General features: G+C 43.3%; 1 protein-coding gene across 1 annotated transcript in view; it reads left to right on the top strand.

Annotated features, from left to right (window-relative positions):
* The first annotated feature begins 1478 nt into the window (after positions 1–1478).
* Positions 1479–18524, top strand: part of LOC113406366 (high affinity cGMP-specific 3',5'-cyclic phosphodiesterase 9A-like) — a 90481-nt gene continuing 73435 nt past the window's right edge. Inside the window, exons 1-3 of the mRNA XM_026650829.2 lie at positions 1479–1547; positions 15536–15606; positions 17418–17495. Coding sequence (XP_026506614.1) covers positions 1479–1547; positions 15536–15606; positions 17418–17495 — 218 coding nt within the window. The remainder of the gene's footprint in view (positions 1548–15535; positions 15607–17417; positions 17496–18524) is intronic.

Genomic DNA, 18524 nt, shown 5'->3' with positions numbered 1-18524 from the left:
TATAAAGATTGTCTGCCGACACTGTTAGGGTGGTATTGATACAATTGTGGGTCTGATCTGGACTTATTACTCGGGCAAAGCTCCCATTTAAATCCATGAGAGTTCTGCTTGAATAAGGCCTGCAGGTTCTGACTCACTTTTGACTCTGTCCATGGTCCTCTTCCTCAGTTACTTAGGGCTCAATTCTGACACCTTTACTCATACTGAGGAGTACCTCACTACACAAGTAGTCCCATTAACATCAGCTCATACAATAAGGGCCGTCATGTGAGTCAGAGAGGCAGATTTGGACCCTCAGTGTATCCACCGTTTCGCATCTTCCATAGTTTCTCTCAGGCTGCCACACAAAAGAGTCAGGCAAATATTTTATTAACTCAGCTGCAGAACCACTAAAAGCCGCAGAAAGCACTTAGAAATAAAAGTAACCTAATGCGCTATTTCCAGCAGCACTTCCTGCTCACAGCTTGCCTGATCATGTCTGCCTTGTGAAGTCAGAGGAATCGCTGTCTCAAAGTCTCTTCACACTACCACGGAGAATTACCAACCACTGTTCTTGTTCCCCATAGACACTGACAATGCAAAACAAGACAGACATTCAGCAGATGCCATCTGGAGTTCTCTTAGAATCAAACAGCAAATGTATTGCTCCCTCCAGTTTTTAGACTGTGTTTTCAAATATGGTACACGTTTCCCAGAGTACTTAACATTTACCTATATTTCTTTTAAACAGAGGAATTGCATTTAGGACATTGGTCAATAGCAACAGGCAGGCTTTGTTTTCTTAAAACTTTATTACTGTAACTCTTTCTTGCCTGGCTTGTGTTCTATGCAATGATAAAGGCGGTATATAAATGAAACTGCTTAGTTTTAGCTGGGTCAGTCCCAGCTCTGGCTACATGGTGTTTTTAAAGTGGGTTGGGTCAGCGTTCAGTGCAGCTGGGAGTCTGTCACACTTCTTAAAATGCATAGAAAGGCAACTGAAAGGATAGATGTTAATTGATTATTCTGTTTCCATTTCACCATAAAAATAAGTGACACTGACTGCAGTCTAATGTAGAGGATTCTCCCAGTGATAAGTGGTACTTTGTCTTGTGTGTTGAAAGCAGCTAATCAAGCCCCGCTCTCCAGTACAGCATTACAGATTGATTGCCCACAGGCTCCCAGCTCTGAAGTCAAAGGGGGTTGCTATGGGAATCGGGAGGGCACTTGAAGACAGGATCTGAAGCTTGTGTTTCCCTGTCCAAGGCAGCTGGAGTCAGAGAAAAGAAAAACTAAGAGGAGGGGGCACGCGCACACACAGCCACAGCAAAATGCATGCATGTTAGAGGAGGGATCTTCATAGCATGAGACTGTGGCATATAGAAGAGCAAAGACACTAAAGGATCTGGCAGTGGTGGCTCAGTGTTGTTTGGCTAAACCTTTTTTCCTGCTCTATAGCTGACACTGAGAAAGTACAGTAAAAGTCCAATTGTAACAAGATGGGATCCGGCTCCTCAACTTACCGACCCAAGTGTATTTATTTGGATATTGATGGAAGAATTCAAAAGGTACTTTTTCTTATTTTTCACAAACTGGTGTCTCTTTCAGTAAGCAGCAGCAATAATGATGGCAGGCTATGTTTATTATGTGATATAAAAGGTGTTTATATTCAGCTCTGGCATGGATCTTGACTCTTTGTAAAATGCTCTTGAGTTACTTCTGTTTTGCAAATGAATATAGGGGTTTTTTAGGTGCAATTAGGACTCTCTGTGCTGCAGGGCTGTGTGTGTGTGAGAGAGAGAGGGAGAGAATTCCAGATTTAATAGTCTTCCAGGATTGCTCTACAAGAGCAGCCCTTTACGTGTGGTTGCAAAGTTTTGCATGTGGAAAGGTGCTTTCCTGGTTTTCACATGATCAATAGTAACTGGAAAAGAAGCTATGTTGCATTATTTTGAGATTGTCTAGCACACGGATATTAACAGTAGGAAGACATTTTAAAATATACTTTAAATGGTATAGGAAGCTATTTCATTAGTGCCTTATGTATTTGTATCAGCAGGTAGGGATCCCCAATAACATTGGCAAAGTTCTTCTTCCATATCATTAAACTTTTATCAAAACTTCAGATATTGTTTATTGTGTACTCAGTGCTACACAGAACATGGAGGAAGATGCTTTCCCTGCTCTGAGGAATGTTTAGTAACTAAAAAACATACAGCTCAGAATATGTGAAATATATTAGACATGCATTTTACATATAAACACCCTACTGTTTCTATTACTAATTTATCCTAGATCATCTTTCAGCCACAAATCAAGTGCCTTATCTTATACAGCAAATAGAAGACAGTAAGCTATTAAAGCGTGATCTCACTGTGGCTTGCAAAATTCAAAATAGCCATCTTTTAAGGTTCAAGCCTAAATTATTATTTCACCTAGCCTCAGCTTTTCCTTTGGAAAGAAATAGCATTATGCATTTTCCCCCATGTTTTTTAAATGACCTTATAAACAGGTAATTTAGGATTAGCTGCCTACAGTCATATCAAAGTGTGTCACCTTTGCCTGCAGTTCTTCCCCCCCCCCCCCGCCCCTCTCCCTGCCCCGACTGCTCTGGTCACCTATAAGACTTAACCAAGTCTCCTGCATAAGGCAAGCTCACAGAAGCATGCAAATAGAGAATCAGGAATGTTGTCAAAAGAAGACCTTGGATAATGTAGAGCTGCACAAGTTTCCCCAGAGCAGAATATTATCACCTCATCAGTTTGGGGGCTTTGAGTTGAAGGTGAAATCTCTATTGCTGTCAGCTCTTCGTCACTAGCAGAAAGAAGCATCCAAACTCTGTTAAACAGGAGGGAGGATATATGTTTTGCCACAGTGTAGCAGAGCTAGTTGCCTAATAATCCAAGGAAATGACAGTTGCTGTGTCAAGTTCCCTAAAACCCTTCAAAAATAGAAAAACAAAGGTTTTAATTTTTATTTTAAAAAGATCGAGAGCATTTACATCATATTTACTTAATAATACTTGTCACTTCCTCCTGCTAAAAATTGAGCATTTCCCAGGATTAGTCTCTGGAGAGTAATTGTATTGCAGAAGAACACACCAGAGGCATGACTGCATGAAATAGTAACGCAAACTCAAGCAATATAAATTTTGCTCAATGAACATTATCTGTTTCTTTTGTCAGATGTGAAATTCCATCTGAGCAATGTTTGGAAGGATTCCTGCAGTAAAAATGTAGAGTAAATGGGGGTTCATTCAGGGTAAGCAGAGCATTTCACAAAGCCTCATGCCTCCTAAGTAAAGACATAATTAGACGAAAGGAATCCATAATCTTCCAAGGAATGCAGTATTTGTGATTTCTAGAGGCAGCTCATTAAACTAATGCTGAACTACTCCTTACTTGACCCAGTACTGAAATACGATCATTATAAAGTTGTTTGAGTCTGAAAGGATTTAGTCCCAAAGTCTGACTGTACTGATGAACATTTCAGAGTATTGTAATGGAGGTGGGCATCTGATGATAATGATAATAATAAATACTTTTGCATATAAATGGCCTGATTCTGACCTCACACCAGTTTTGCACTGGGGTACACCATTGACTTCTACTCCTCATTTACACAAGTTTAAGTCAGAGGACAATCAGACTCATTGACTATTATGCCTGAGGATCTGTTATGTAGCACATTACACTTGAGGAGCTGTTAATGAAAACATTCACATTTAATTAAGTATCACATCCTAACAGGTAAGTGTACTGTTAGGTAAACTGAGGCACAAAGCCGGTACGTGACCTGACTCAGTCTAACTGCTAGACCAGGGTGCTCAGTATATTGAGATCCTGGTAATCTGTAGAATGAAAGTGTTTGAGAACCCATCAGTAGAATCATAGAATCGTAGGCTGGGAAGGAACCTTAAGAGGTCATCTAGTCCAGTCCCTGGCACTCATGGCAGGACTAAGTATTATCTAGACCATCCCTGATAGGTGTTTGTCTAACCTACTCTTAAAAATCTCCAGTGATGGAGAGTCCACACCCTCCCTGGGCAATTTATTTCAGTGCTTAACCACCCTGACAATTAGGAAGTTTTTTCCTTATTTCCACCTATACCTCCATTACTATAATTTAAGCCCATTGTTTCTTGCCCTATCCTCAGAGGTTAAGGAGAACATTTTTTCATGTACTTGAAAACTGTTATCATGTCCCCTCTCATCTTCTTTTCCCCAGACTAAACAAACCCAATTTTTTCAATCTTCCCTCATAGGTCATGTTTTCTAGACCTTTAGTCATCTTTGTTGCTCTTCTCTGGACTGTCTCCAATTTATCCACATCTTTCCTGAAATGTGGTGCCCAGAAATGAACACAATACTCCAGTTGAGGCCTAATCAGCACGGAGTAGAGCAGAAGAATTACTCCTCATGTCTTGCTTACAATACTCCTGCTTATACATCCCAGAATGATGTTAATGGCACCTTAAAGACTATCTGTTAGTCTTTAAGGTGCCACCAGACTCCTTGTTGTTTTTGTAGATACAGACTAACACGGCTACCCCCTGATACTTAATCCCAGAATGATGTTTGCTTTTTTTGCAACCATGTTGGCTCATATTTAGCTTGTGATCCACTCTGACCCCCAGATCCCTTTCTGAAGTACTCCGGCCAACTTTCACACACTCTTTATTCATATGAGTAGTCCTATATGAGTACCCATAGGATTACCGTTGTGCAGTGGCTCTCAACCTTTCCAGACTACTGTATCCCTCTCAGGAATCTGATTTGTCTTGCATACCCCAACTTTCACCTCAGTTAAAAATGACTTGCTTACAAAATCAGACAGAAAAATACAGAAGTGTCACAGCACACTATTACTGAAAAATTCCTTAATTTCACATTTTTACTGTATAATTATAAAATAAATTAATTGGAATATAAATATTGTACTTGCATTTCAGTGTATAGTATATAGAGATGTATAAACAAGTCATTGTCTGTATGAAATTTTAGTTTGTACTGATGTCGCTAGTGCTTTTTATGTAGCCTGTTGTAAACCTAGGCAAATCTCTAGAAGAACTGATGTACCCCCTGGAAGACCTCTGTGTACCCCCAGTGATACACATACCCCTGGTTGAGAACCACTGCAGTTATGCATGGGAATAATTGTCTGCAGGATCAGGGCCATACTTCTTGATGGTAGACCACTGAAGACAACAGCCTATGAAAAATAGTGCAGATCATGATTCATGTAATTTGTTTCAACTTTCCCTGTGACTCATCAAATTTCAGTGAATTCAAGGGAGCTGATAAAATAGTTTCTTGATGTCTAGTTATTAATGCAGCAAATTAAGCAATGCACATTCTAAACCACCCTGTCATGTTAAACTATTTGTACAGTACAGTTTAGTGAATATTTTTTAGAGTAAAGAATGGTTTAAAGCAGACTATTTAGAAATTTGGAAGAGGGGATCATATCAATAGTTAATGCTCCCCTCTGCATTCCCTTTAAAAGGTGGCAACTCTGTTTATGGTTGGGTATCTTCAGTATATTTCTTAGAGCCCCAAGCATTCCTCCAAACACTTCGAAGGAATGAGTTTAAGGCCACCATCCTTCTGTCCAGAAGGACTGCACAGGATAAATAAATGGAGATATACCTATCTCATAGAGCTGGAAGGGATGACCTTGAAAGGTCATTGAGTCCAGCCCCCTGCCTTCACTAGCAGGACCAAATACTGATTGTGCCCTAGATCCCTAAGTGGCCCCCTCAAGGATTGAACTCACAACCCCTGGGTTTAGCAGGCCAATGCTCAAACCACTCAGCTATCCCTCCACCCACACTGAGCTCTTATCACTTCCTGTACCAGTCACTACATCTCTAAAAAGCACACCGCTTCTGCAGCACTCCTTCTTCCCAAGGCATTCCTGACCAGGAATCTAGCCTGGAGCTCTCATGTGCCAGTGCTTAATTTGTTCCAGGGCTGAGCCCCGCGGGGCACCTCTTGGCTTGGCAGTTCAGAGCCCTGGCACCGTTGGACTTGCTGTGTCAGTTATGAAAGTAAAAAAATTGCTTGAACCCCCAAGCGGCGAAAAAAAAAAAGAAAAACCCCATTGAGCTTCCGCCGAAGAGGAAGAGACGGAGTGAAGAACCCGCCGCTGAAGACTAAAGCAGGGCACTTGAGCAGCTGCTGAACTGCCGCCGAAGACCCGGACGTGCCGCCCCAATTCCGGTCGGCGTGCTGCCCCTTTCTATTGGCCGCCCCAGGCACCTGATTCCTTAGCTGGTGCCTGGAGCTGGCCCTGGCCCCGGCACCTCTTTCGTAACAAATTAAGCACTGATCAGTGCACATCACCAAGTGCTCACTAGATAATTTCTCTTTACTGAGGGTTCCACCTGAAGATGTTTCTTCCAAACCTCTCGGTTTGTGGATATTAAAAAGTAGCAGAGGGTAAAAAGTATGTTTGATCATACAGTTGTGTGTATGATCACAGTATGCAGGATCTTTCTGGCTTCTGTGCTTCATTTCAGAATCACATGCTATCTTTAGAAAAGTAATCATTTACTCTTCATCTGTGTACTGTGCTGAAGTGAATATCCTTAGAATCTGCCAATGTTCTTGAGACGAGACTGACCCATATAGGTGTTCGATCTCTGGCCCCAACTGATCTAACATCCACCTCTCTGTCTGATACACAGGCAATGTAAAAAGCTAGGGGAGGGTTTAAATTCTTGGACTGATGTTTCTCTCTCTTCCCCCACCCCCAACTAGAATTACACCTGCATTAAACCAAGAATCAGGCATAACATTTTGAATAGAACATTTAAAACTTTAGTAGGATAGTAGCAAACACAAAATGAGCATCCTATCTCAGTGTTGTGTTGTATCCTAACCACACTCAACAGGCATTGAAATCGTTTAGACAAGACTACCGATTATAATTATACCCTGCTCTTATTGGTTTTTTTTTAATCAGTAGGTCACAAAGAACTTTACAAAAGAGGCAAGTATCATTATCCCCATTTTATAGATGGGGAAACTGAGGCACGGAGAGGTGAAGTTACTGGGCCAACTATTAATTAAGTTGGGAAATAAAGGAGAAACAACCTGTTATTTTGGATAGGGATAGGCTCAAGTTACACTACTTGGATCTCAATTTCAAACACTCGTAAACTCTTGGTATTTAGAAGTGAGGTTTTAGATGGGGCTTATCTCTATGTTTGGAAAATATAACTGATAAGATAGGTAGTCTTATCAGTACTTTCTCAGCTTCTCAAGAACACCATTTGATTACAAAATTAGAAAAGAAAGTTTCTTCTTTCCCAGTGATTTCAACACAGTAGTATTTAAGTGATCCTGTTTCACATTGATATAGCCATGTAAGGCCATTGGAGAGGAAAGGATAATCATGATGAGAGAAACGTCACATCAGACTTCTTATTTAGCAGTCCAAAATTCTTCTGTGAAAACTGTTGTTAAAGCAATTCAGTAACACTTTTCACAGCCTGGACAACAAACATTACACAATAAGGCATAATCGTATTGTGCCAACTCTGCACCCCTTCTCTGAGCTGGACACAGATGCTGGTAGATGTCCTAAGGTAGCACGCATCTGAACCTATTTCTCTTTTTGGTTTGGGCATAAACCCCCTTTGCTTACATGGATCCAGAGGCCCCTAACGCAAAGACCCAATTTCACACACAGGAATTCTGAGACCATTTATATAAAGAAATATAAGCAAGGGAATGGGTACAGACTGACGGGCCGAAAGGGGATGGGGGACTGAAGGGAATTAAACAGCGACAGTGAAACAATAGTACCATCCCTCCCCTTTCCGCCCCCCCCCCAAGGTACCCAAAACCTTCACACACATGCACAGCCCACCTGAGGCCTCCGATCACACGAGTGGTGCACATAAAGCAGAAATGCGCTAGCTTGGTGGGGTGCGCTGCTCGGTGGCTGCTCAGTTTGGACCTCTGACCTGTTGGGGTGCCCTTGCTCCTTGGCTACTCAGCCTTCACCTGCCCTTGGGACACGTGAGTCTGAATCCAAAGTGTTCACCACCAGTTGCAGTCTAGCAGTGTTCATCACAGGCCTGTTCCCTGGGCTCACAGACACCCACACCCAGTGCAACACAGTCCTTCTCCCTTTCCACCAAGGCGCTTCTCCCCCCTGCCTCTCCACCTACTCCTCCCAACTGTTCTGGAATCCTCCGGCTTCTTGCCCCTCTTGGCGACTGATCCACCAAAACTTGGCTGCTTGCACTTAGGCACCATCTGCTGGCTTATTATGGTATGTTGTACAACACAAGCTATGCTGCAGTGTTATTCTACAGCAGTGGTTCTTAAACTAGGGCCGCCGCTTGTTCAGGGAAAGCCCCTGGTGGGCCGGGCCAGTTTGTTTACCTGCCACGTCCGCAGGTTTGGCCGATCGCAGCTCCCAGTGGCCGTGGTTCGCCACTCCAGGCCAATGGGAGCTGCTGGAAGCGGCGGCCAGTACGTCCCTCGGCCCGTGCCGCTTCCTGCAGCTCCCATTGGCCTGGAGCAGTGAACCACAGCCACTGGGAGCTGCGATCGGCCAAACCTGAGGACGTGGCAGGTAAACAAACCGGCCTGGCCCGCCAGGGGCTTTCCCTGAGCAAGCAGTGGCCCTAGTTTGAGAACCACTGTTCTACAGACACTAGCATTTTACATAGTTTTAAAAGGTTGCAAACCCTGTACTGTTTGACAGTGATCCTGACTATTTTACTGACTGAAAAAATACATCACCTAAGGGCTACTGTTGTCAGATCCAACAGGTTGATACTACCATGCAAAGGGCTGGAAGCCAAGCACAGGCTTGCTTCGAAAGTATTTTTTGCACTACTCAATTAGGAATTTTACCAGGAAAAAAAAAATTCAAATGCTTGTTGAAAAATTGGAACAAAATCCAATGATCAACAAAAATTAATAAGGGATAGAATTCTGAACATGCGGAGGATGAGATACTCTGAAGCTAAATATAGAACAGAATTTGGGTTTATACACTGTTTCCTACTCATGGTATCCATATCCCAAAGTAAAATACAAAGTAATTAGTTGTAAACTGGTAGAGTAGAGACTATGTGTAATCAGAGCAGTTATTGTGTCTTTAATAACAGCTCCTGCTCAGCCTTGAATATTAAAATGTGTTTTATTGAGTGGGACTATCGGGCAAGACACGGGTTATTAATCTCTACCCTCTCTGGAAAGTAGCATGAGATCTTTGACACACACCAGGGCTGTACAGAAGGGACTAAGATAGAAAGGACGTTTGTCTAAAAAGGTTACAGAAATATTAGCATTGTGGATATGACCCAAAACCCAATCAATAAGCATTAGCGCTGACTCAGTGGCCTATTTCACACTCTTTGCACATTTAATCCAACTATTATTTCCACTCCAGAAAGTCTCAGTCATCTCATTAGTCACTCTGCTTTCTTTCCTTGCTTCATGTTACCCTCAGAAGCAAGTCGAGCATATTCTGTACTTAAATCAAATGGCTACATGTTGGCTTTGTTGGAGGCTTATTAAAATGATTGTGCAAAATATTAAATGATGACCAGTTTCACTTTTTTCTAAGCCTATTGGAAATTCTTCTAAAGACAAGGGGGCAACAAATGTTAACCCTAAAACTGGGGAAGCAAACTATGTGCAATTGCTATAATGTTTTTGAGGATTATATTCCTTCCATTGCTGTCTGGCACATGCACGAGGGAGAGGCGGTTAACTGGATTTATATATGGTTGGGGATCTTGAAGTTAGCAATCTGCAAATTCAGACTAAACCCTCTAGCGCCCTCTCCCCCACCTTTAGAGTGTTGTTAAAAGAGAACAAAATAAAAATGACTAAACTGAGCTGGCTTTGATAGTTCAATAAAGAGAACTTTGTGACAGCATTTCTGCAGGGAACTGGACAGAGAAGGAAATAGCTGGTGAAATATAGAGCCTTCTATCTCAAGGTGGTGAGTTCAAGTCCAGTCCAAAATTGTAGTTACCAAAAGTTGCTACAACATGAGGTCTATTTGAAATTAACCTAGTGGCGCCAGTCCAGTTCCCAACAGATAAGAATCCACACAATCATGTCACCCTTGCCAATGGAGTTAACAAAGAAACTAAGGACTGAATGGCTATATTGCCTCAACCCACCACTAAACCCTAGATGTCAGTTCTCCAGTGTGTTGCTGGGGCAGTGTACGGCAACCTGAATTGCCACTGCCTGTGCTATATCTCTTCTATGGATAAGTAGAAGAATTCAGTCAGAGTTCCAATCCAGCACCCTTCACTACAATCACATGATTTTGGTAACTCAAGTGATTGACAACCAGGTTGGCCTAGCAGCAGTGTGAGTGTCCACACTGCAAAGCCACAGTGGAATTGCTGCATCCACACTGGTACTGTGCTCATGCCTGTAAGGCCGTAGAACTTCTGGGAGCACATCCCATAGTTCTTAGTCCTGCTCTAAGCTGCGCCACTCTATGAATTATTTTTTTTTTGGAAGCGTATTTTGGGACGATCTGGGCACCTGTGTGGAAGTGGTCTTAGCCCACCAACTCAATGAAGTACTTCTTGTTTGACACTCTCTAGATTTCTGTCCAGGGTGGACCTCTGTCCCAATCTGTGGGTAACCATGGCTCCTACTCTGAGATGTTGGCATTAACCCAACTCAAGACGGATACAGGACATCAGACACAACAGAGGGCATTTCAGCAGCCGCTTGTCATCCTGAGAAAACGATGGCAGCAGGGCTTGTTAAGGAGATCATGCAGGCTGCATGCAGATATGGAGCAGTGGAGATAGCTGATGCAGCTTTTAATAGCTGTGGAATCCCAGTAAGCTGATTGGCAATTCTGGAGCAGGACCACAAGCACAGAGCAATGGGACTGCCTTATCATGCGGACCTAGGACGATGACCGTCAGTGGTTCTAGAACTTCTGTATGAGGAAAGATGCCTTTCTGGAGTGTGTGATGAGCTTCCCTTGGCCCTTAAGTACCAGGACACGCAGTTGAGAGAGGCCAGAAGTGAGTTGCAATTGCCATCTGGAAGCAGGTTACCAAGACTGTGACAGGTCGGTGGCTAATCATTTTGCCATTGGCAACTAGGGTGACCAGATGTCCCAATTTTATAGGGAAAGTCCTAATATGCGGGGCTTTGCCAATTACCCCCCATCCACTGTCCTGGTTTTTCACACTTGCTATCTGGTCACCCTATGTGGCAATGGATGTTTGCAAACTAATATTGCTGTGGTTCACCCATAGATGGTGAAAATTGCTAATGTCTGTGTAATAAAAGCGGGCTCTGAGTGAATGGGCTTTTCAGACTGTGCTAGGGCTATAAATGGTGCACAAGTGCCCAAAGTCCATCCCCCCACACCCCGCACAAGTTACACATAATGTAAAATAGAAAGGATACTACTAGCTCATTAATCAGGCCTTAGGTTAGGGCAAAATAACTCACCACCTCAGTCTCAAAACAAAGGGCCCAACCCTTTTCCCACTGAGAAGTCACCAGGAAAACTCCCATTTACTTCATTGGGAGTAAGAATGTGCAGGCAATCACAGAAACAATTGTATATTTGCTGGGAAATGATTGCTTGCTGGCTGACTGCTTTGCTTGAAAAGAGAAGGAAGCCAATCAGAAGAGCTCAGCAGCTGACAAAGGAAAAGACCTTTTATAGCATAAAATCATTGGTTTAAAAAAAAAAACCCTAAAGACAATCATTCAAATCATAGAATATCAAGGTTGGAAGGGACCTCAGGAGGTCATCTAGTCCAACTCCCTGCTCAAAGCAGGACCAATCCCCAACTAAATCTTGAGCTCCTTATCAAAATGCAACAAGTGATTTATGAATCACAGTTTCTATCAAACTTTTAAAAGACCAAGAAAATTAGGAATCTAGCCCATAGTCCACTTAAATATAACTTTGCACTCTTTTGTTATTATCTGGAACTTTTAAAAATTCATCCTGGCTTCATTGAAAGCCCTGTGTTTTCCTTCATGAAACAGGCTGGCTTTCTGACCTTTAGTGCTTCCTGAATATTTTTTATCTTATCCCACTCTTATCCCAGTTTCTGGTCACTAATAATTGATTTCCAGAATGAGAACCCCGGACACCTGAAATAGCACTCCCAGCATGTCACAAAAGTTCATTCTGAGTTCAGCTGCAATTGCCATCATCTCCTAAATTATTGCATTTGTCAGTTGTTTGTACAATAATGGGCTTGTGATATTGTGTCGGACAGTTTTAGTAGCCAGCACCTCCGAAAGATGCTGTGTTTTGCTAAGAGCAGGATTTCAGCCATATCTAAATCTGATTAAAAATATATTTAAAACCTTGATTTATTGCTTTGATTGCAGCTGGACTGTAATAAACTAAGATCCATCACTGTGGTGATTATCAAAATAGCCATATAGGATAAATTGACTCTTGATGCCAATTACTTTCTAAATAACGTGTAATAACTGGTAATGATCTGCCTCAGGTTTTTTATGATCTAATTGTTCAATCCTGTAAATTTAATCTAGATACCTGAATGAGTGGGGAAATGCACTAACATTTATCCCCTTCTCTTACTATTAAAAAACCCCACCAACAACAAAAACTACATGCCGCCACCACTACAATGAGGTTTTTAATTTCTCCCAAAGACTGGGATATGAAACATTGGTTAAATATCTCCTCTACAAGGTAGCACATCTTACCTAGTCTCACACATCCTGTGCATTGCCAACTCTTAAAATTCTATTACGACTTTTGTGATACTTGGTGTGTTTTCTTAAATCCCCAACTCCTGGAATCTTTTTATTATGTGAAATTCTCAACTTTCATTGTCTGGGGGGAAAATGTTAAGTTTCTGCCCCAGGGTTGTGTAGAAAAGCTTGCCAACATGATGCTTAAAGGCTCAAAAACCAAAAGGCAAATAAGAACGGAATATCTGTATAGATACTTTTATCTCGTGATTTTGAAACCAATCTTATTTTTGGCCTAATTTATGATTTTTTGAATGCTTAGGGCTGCAAGCATCAGTACAAGATTGAGTCCTGATATTATAGGTGGGGCTGATAGCACCACCTATTATTAAGGTTGCCTGACACCTCGCATTATAAGACCCTGTTTTCAGTTGCTTATAATTTTGCCAAACTTTGACTACATGGGTAGAAATGGTCCGTGTTGGATGTCTGCTTCAGGCTGAATTAATTTATTTAGTTTCATTTCAACCAAAACTGTTCAGCCATATCTGAGAACAAGACTAGGGAAACATAAATTTTGCCCAGGTTAAACAACTTCTGAGACCTTTTCTTTGAAATAATCTGGGAGTGGGGGGAGGGGAGCTTGCTTTGGAGCAGGGACTTGACAAATTTGGTCTTTGTGTCAGGGATGTGCCTTTTGCCATCCCTGTGAAAATCTGCCCAAATTTGGCCAAGGTTTAAGCCTTTGAAAAATTTCAGTTTGCACATGCTCAGTAGAGACTTCTTAGATTTTAGCGGCTAAATCCCCTGAAGATTCTATGAGCACCGGGCACATTACAGCCTGGGTCTGAGCAGGACTTTTTCTGCAATTACAGCTCTGGGCTGCTACAGGCCAAGCTGAATCAGAGCCCAGGCACTGGAACTGAAAGTAGACACTGGGCTCTTAATGGCCCCTCTGCTGGGTCCAGGCAGTGAGGAGGAGGGTGCTGCAAGGAAAGAGCCAGACCTGAGGGAGAATAGATAGAACAAGAAGCCTGAGTGGGGCTGCATGCTGATGGGGGGTGGGGAGAGGGAGACTCAGGCAGGCTGGTCAAGGAGACTGGCACTGGGCTGAATAAAGATACTGGGATTATGAGCTAGGGAAGGCCATGGGGCGGGGGGGAAGACATGTTTCAGATCAGGAGCTGGGGCAGGAGGGAGACTAAGACTGTGAGCCAGGGAAGGTAATGGGGAGCAAGCCAGTAGGTGGGAGGAGACTGGGACTGAGTGGGGGCAGGGTAAAGGAAGTGACCAGGGAAGGGAGAGAGATCTGATGAGGAGCTGGTGCAGAGGAGAAGTGGGACTGACTGGACAAAGAGAGTGGCTCAAAGAGCTGGGAAGCAAGAGAGAACAGTGAAGTTGGATGAGGAGTCTAGGGAAGGAGACTGGGAATGTGGGTGGAGGGGGCAACTGGAGGCCAGGGTTGGGGAGAGAGGCAGACTGGATGAGAAGCCAGGAGGGGAAAACTGGGACCGGCTGAGCAAGGAGGTTGGGACTGGGGTGAGAAGCCTGAGGCATGGAGACTGGGAGCTGCAAAGTGAAGAGAATGAGACTGGAAGAAGGAGCCAGGAGTGAGGAAGCAACGGGATTGGAACAGGCTGGAGAAGGGGTCATACTTGGGGGGAATAAACAGAAGAATCCATGCCCAGTAGAGCACACTCCCCATTAGAGCCTGGCATGGAAAGCAAGATCCTCTGCTGTCAGCAAATATGTGTGAAACCCACTGGCAAAATGTCCTGTCCCCCCTCTAGTGCTGGGCCACATACAGGATGACAACCTACTACTGCTATCAGTTATTCTGTTAACTCAAATGGCAGAGGTCTGGGTGGCAGAAGGAACGAGGCAGGGGATTACAGGAAGACCATGAGTGTGTCCTTTCTCTTCCTGCAGTCCCCTTCCCCATACGTTCCAACTTCTGCAACAAATGAAGCAGGGGTCCGACAGACAACAGCCTTCTTTACTACACAATCATGATTCATCTCCAGAGCAGGTCTATCCTGTGCACTGAAAGAGGCAGGGGTCCAGTGGAAAAAATAGTATGTGATCATGTAATTAAAGACTGTATCATAATGCAAATGCACAAAGGGGTGGCATGGAAACTCCAGCATTTCCTGACTTTTGGAGATTTTGAAACTGACATCTTTTAGGATTGTCTTTGCAACCTTAATAGTGTTTTTTTAACATCATTTTTTGGGTGTAAAAGGGAAAAGGGCATTCTTTGGGCGTCAACAGCAGTGGGAAAAATTAGAATTTGTCTCAAGTGGATTCAACTGCTAACTTAACAGTACTGCAATAGTGCCATACATTACAGTGGGAAGTTTGGCATACTTGGAAAACATTACATTCTGTCTAAATTACAGGACCAGATCCTCAGCTGATATAAATCAGTGCAGCACTGTTGACTTGAATTAACCAATGCCTACTGACACTGAGGATCTAACCCATTATATAGACATCCTTCAGCACTTACAATTGTTTCTTTCTACAATGTGTGGTCATGATCATTAGCTAGATTAAGTGTATGATAAAGTTTCTTTGCTATCATTTCAGGTACCGTATGCTATATTTGTAGATAGTTGGGTTAGGATTGCAAAATCCCCTTTCCTTCTCTGCTTTCTCATTGAAAATAAATGAATTAGAAAAGGGGGAAGAGAAGAAAGGGAGGAAAGAATTCCAACACCCAGGGCAAATCAGATATTTCAAAAGCAAGGATGATCATTTACATAAAGCCAGTACGTGAGGTTAATGTCCGATGGAATTTAACCATACATTATCTTCTTTGTCTTGTTTTTCTTCACTGCTGCTGTTTTGCTTGGAAGGTGGTCTTCAGTAAATACTGCAATTCCAGAGATATTGTGGACCTCTTCTGCATTGCAACTGGGTTACCAAGGTAGGTATCACTTGATACATTTGACAAGGGCTAACACACCTTTCACCTTGGTTCCTTCCCTCTCCAGAACAATTCAGAAGTCGCCTCAAAATGGAACCCCTCACCCAACAATCCCTGAGTTTTGGGAAGAGGAGAAGATATTTCAAAATCCAGACCTGAACCCAGATTTGAATTTTGCATCTCAGGCATATCTCAAGTTACAGTATGTGAGAATCAGAAATTGGGGTAACAGTAATTCATGCATAAATATAAATAGAAGAGGGCTTAATGCACTATTGGAAGGTGCTCAGATATCACAATATTGGTCTGGTATAAGAAATAGAATAGAAGAGAGGGGTGTTTGAGAACTTGTGCACAGACAAACCCAGTCAAGGATACCAGTTTTACATTTGGGGCAGTGTCAAATAGAACTGTTCCAATCTTGTTCAAGGATCCTGGTATCCAAACAGAGTACCCACTAGAATTGTGCACAAGTGGGACAAACAAACAAAAATGTCACTGAGTCCCTTGTTCCAGGCCATGTTCTCCTTTATTTGGGTTATTTCTGTGGGAGGAGTGTGGTCTAAAAATTCCATGAGTCTCCACTCCTGGAGTTTCTTGTTAATTGTTTCATTTGGGATAGAGTTTGGTGTTCTTATCCTCCACAAAGGGAATTGGCTGGAGGTTTCACCCATGAATCTGGGGGAATCAGCCAGCAGCCCTTTGTCTGTGCACTGGAGTCCAGTTCCCACTGCTCCCTGGACATCACAGAACCCTCAAAAAGGGGTATGCAGAGAGGAGTATGATGTCCCTTAGATGTACATGCCCACAGTACAAAACCCAAGAAAAACAACAACAGATCATTAAATCACAGGGTTATTGAGTGTGGTTAACTCTGTGGGCATCTGGAGAATCCTACTGACTATTATTTACATAAAACTCTGGGATGGAATCCCATAAGCTTTGCTGTTTACCCTTGCTATTACCCCTCCTTTGATATTGGAGAGATCAACAATTGTCGTTTGCCTGTGATGTCAAACACTTCCACTGTCACTCAGAAAACCTTGTTTAACAACGTAAGCCATGCATGGACAATAACAGGAGGGTTTCAGTTAAACAGGCTGGGTTATGGTTTGTTTTAAATAGGGCCATACAAAGGGCTGCTGAAGTTTCACTAATTACAAACAAGCTTCTGGTGAGCCCATTTCAGTCTATGGTGCCAAAACTAGCAAAATAATATTCAGAAAACATTGCCCTCTTTTCAGTTGCTGTTGGTGTTTTGTTTTTGTTGGTTGTGAAGGAGTTTCTTTAACAATTTCAGAATTCCCTTTTGTAAAAGAAGTGAATAACAACACTGATAATCACTTGTGTAGAATGAAGGGGGTTGGATTTTGTATGTATTATCTCAAGGTAAATATTTTTATTGATTTTTAACTCAGTCAATATATATCTGCCAAGTCAATAAATCATGATACCTCCTCAGTGGAAGTCAGTATCTGATTATTCAACAGCACAGCATATGTGATTTTTATAGGGAGCAAAGTTCCCTGTGGGGACAGACAAGACCACAGTTGCATTTTAATCACAAATGTCTCTTGTGGTTGTACTGTACAGAACATAGCCATTAAGGACCTAATTCTCCACGGCCTTGCCCCTTGTGTAGTCATCATCTACACCAGTGCAAAATGGGTGTGATACAGTAGCTACTCAGAATGGGAGTGTTTTAAGCCCACTTAGCCAGTTATACCTGTGCAATGCAAGGTCTGAGGCAGTGCAGAATCAGGACCATCACTTTCTAGGTTAAATAAACCTCTTTGATTCGTGTCTTTCAGGAACACAACTATTTCACTTTTGACGGTTGATAATTGCATGGTATCCATCGATCCAACAATGCCAGCAAACTCAGAGAGGTAAGCCTGAGGCGGGCTCGATCCTGTAAAATAGCACCAAGCCAAGGGGAAAGGGTTTGCTTAGCCACAAACACCGTTTCTGTGCGACGTGGTAGCAGAGCCTGTGCAGTGGGAGGTAGCTGTCAGCAGAAGTTGGGCACAAGATTATAACACAAATGCCTCTTTGGTTTTTAATTTTACCTGTTATTAAAGTAGGCGGAGCTATCTGAGGAAAAACTACTGCACATAAGTATTTAGTATAGAACATCTTTTTACAACCCACTGTGTTTACTCCAAAGGCTCCCAGCTCCCTTAATTCACAGCCTTCTTTATTTCTCTGTTAGAATGTAGGCATGCCATTATTTAGAAACTGGGGGTCCCGGCTTTTATGAGGTGTGGATTCATATACATGCTGCTCCAAGCCCAACACGGCTCTAAACCCCATTTACTTTTGTTCCCTGGCATTTCATAGCTTGCTCTGCCTTGCTATTTTTTTCACCGTGGCCACTCTCATTATTCTTTATTTATTTATGTATTTACTTGTATTACCATAGTGCCTAGCCCCCACCCCAGTCATGGGCCAGGACCTCACTGTGCTAGGCACTGTACAAACAGAACAAAAAGACTGTCCCTGCCCCAAGGAACAGGGCTGCCCGGGGGGGGGGACAAGTGGGGCAATTTGCCCCAGGCCCCGGGCCCCGCAGGGGCCCCCACGAGAATGGCTGAGGCTCACTCCCGCCATCCCCCCGGCGCCTCAGCGCGTCCTGGACAGCGCTACAGTTGTGTGGCTCTGGCAGGCCTGAGCTCCTCCCCACTCAGAGCCTCGTGGTAAAGGGGCGGGGCTGCAAGCTCCGGGCCGAGCGGCTCCTCCCCTTACCACACGGCTCTGAGCGGGGAGGAGCTCAGGCCTCCCGGAGCCACGCGGCTGCAGCGCTGTCCAGGGCCACTCCTGGATGCGCACGCTGAGGCGCTGGGAGGTGGGGGTAAGCGGCCGGGGCCGGGAGGGTTGGATAAGGGGTAGGGAGTCCCAGGGGCAGGGAGGGGGGGGTT

Source organism: Terrapene carolina, unplaced genomic scaffold, assembly GCF_002925995.2.
Source record: "Terrapene carolina triunguis isolate 2854851 unplaced genomic scaffold, T_m_triunguis-2.0 Scaffold30, whole genome shotgun sequence".
Lineage (NCBI taxonomy): Eukaryota > Metazoa > Chordata > Testudines > Emydidae > Terrapene > Terrapene triunguis.
The sequence above is the reverse complement of the archived record's forward strand: the minus strand, read 5'-3'. Positions and strand labels throughout refer to the sequence as shown.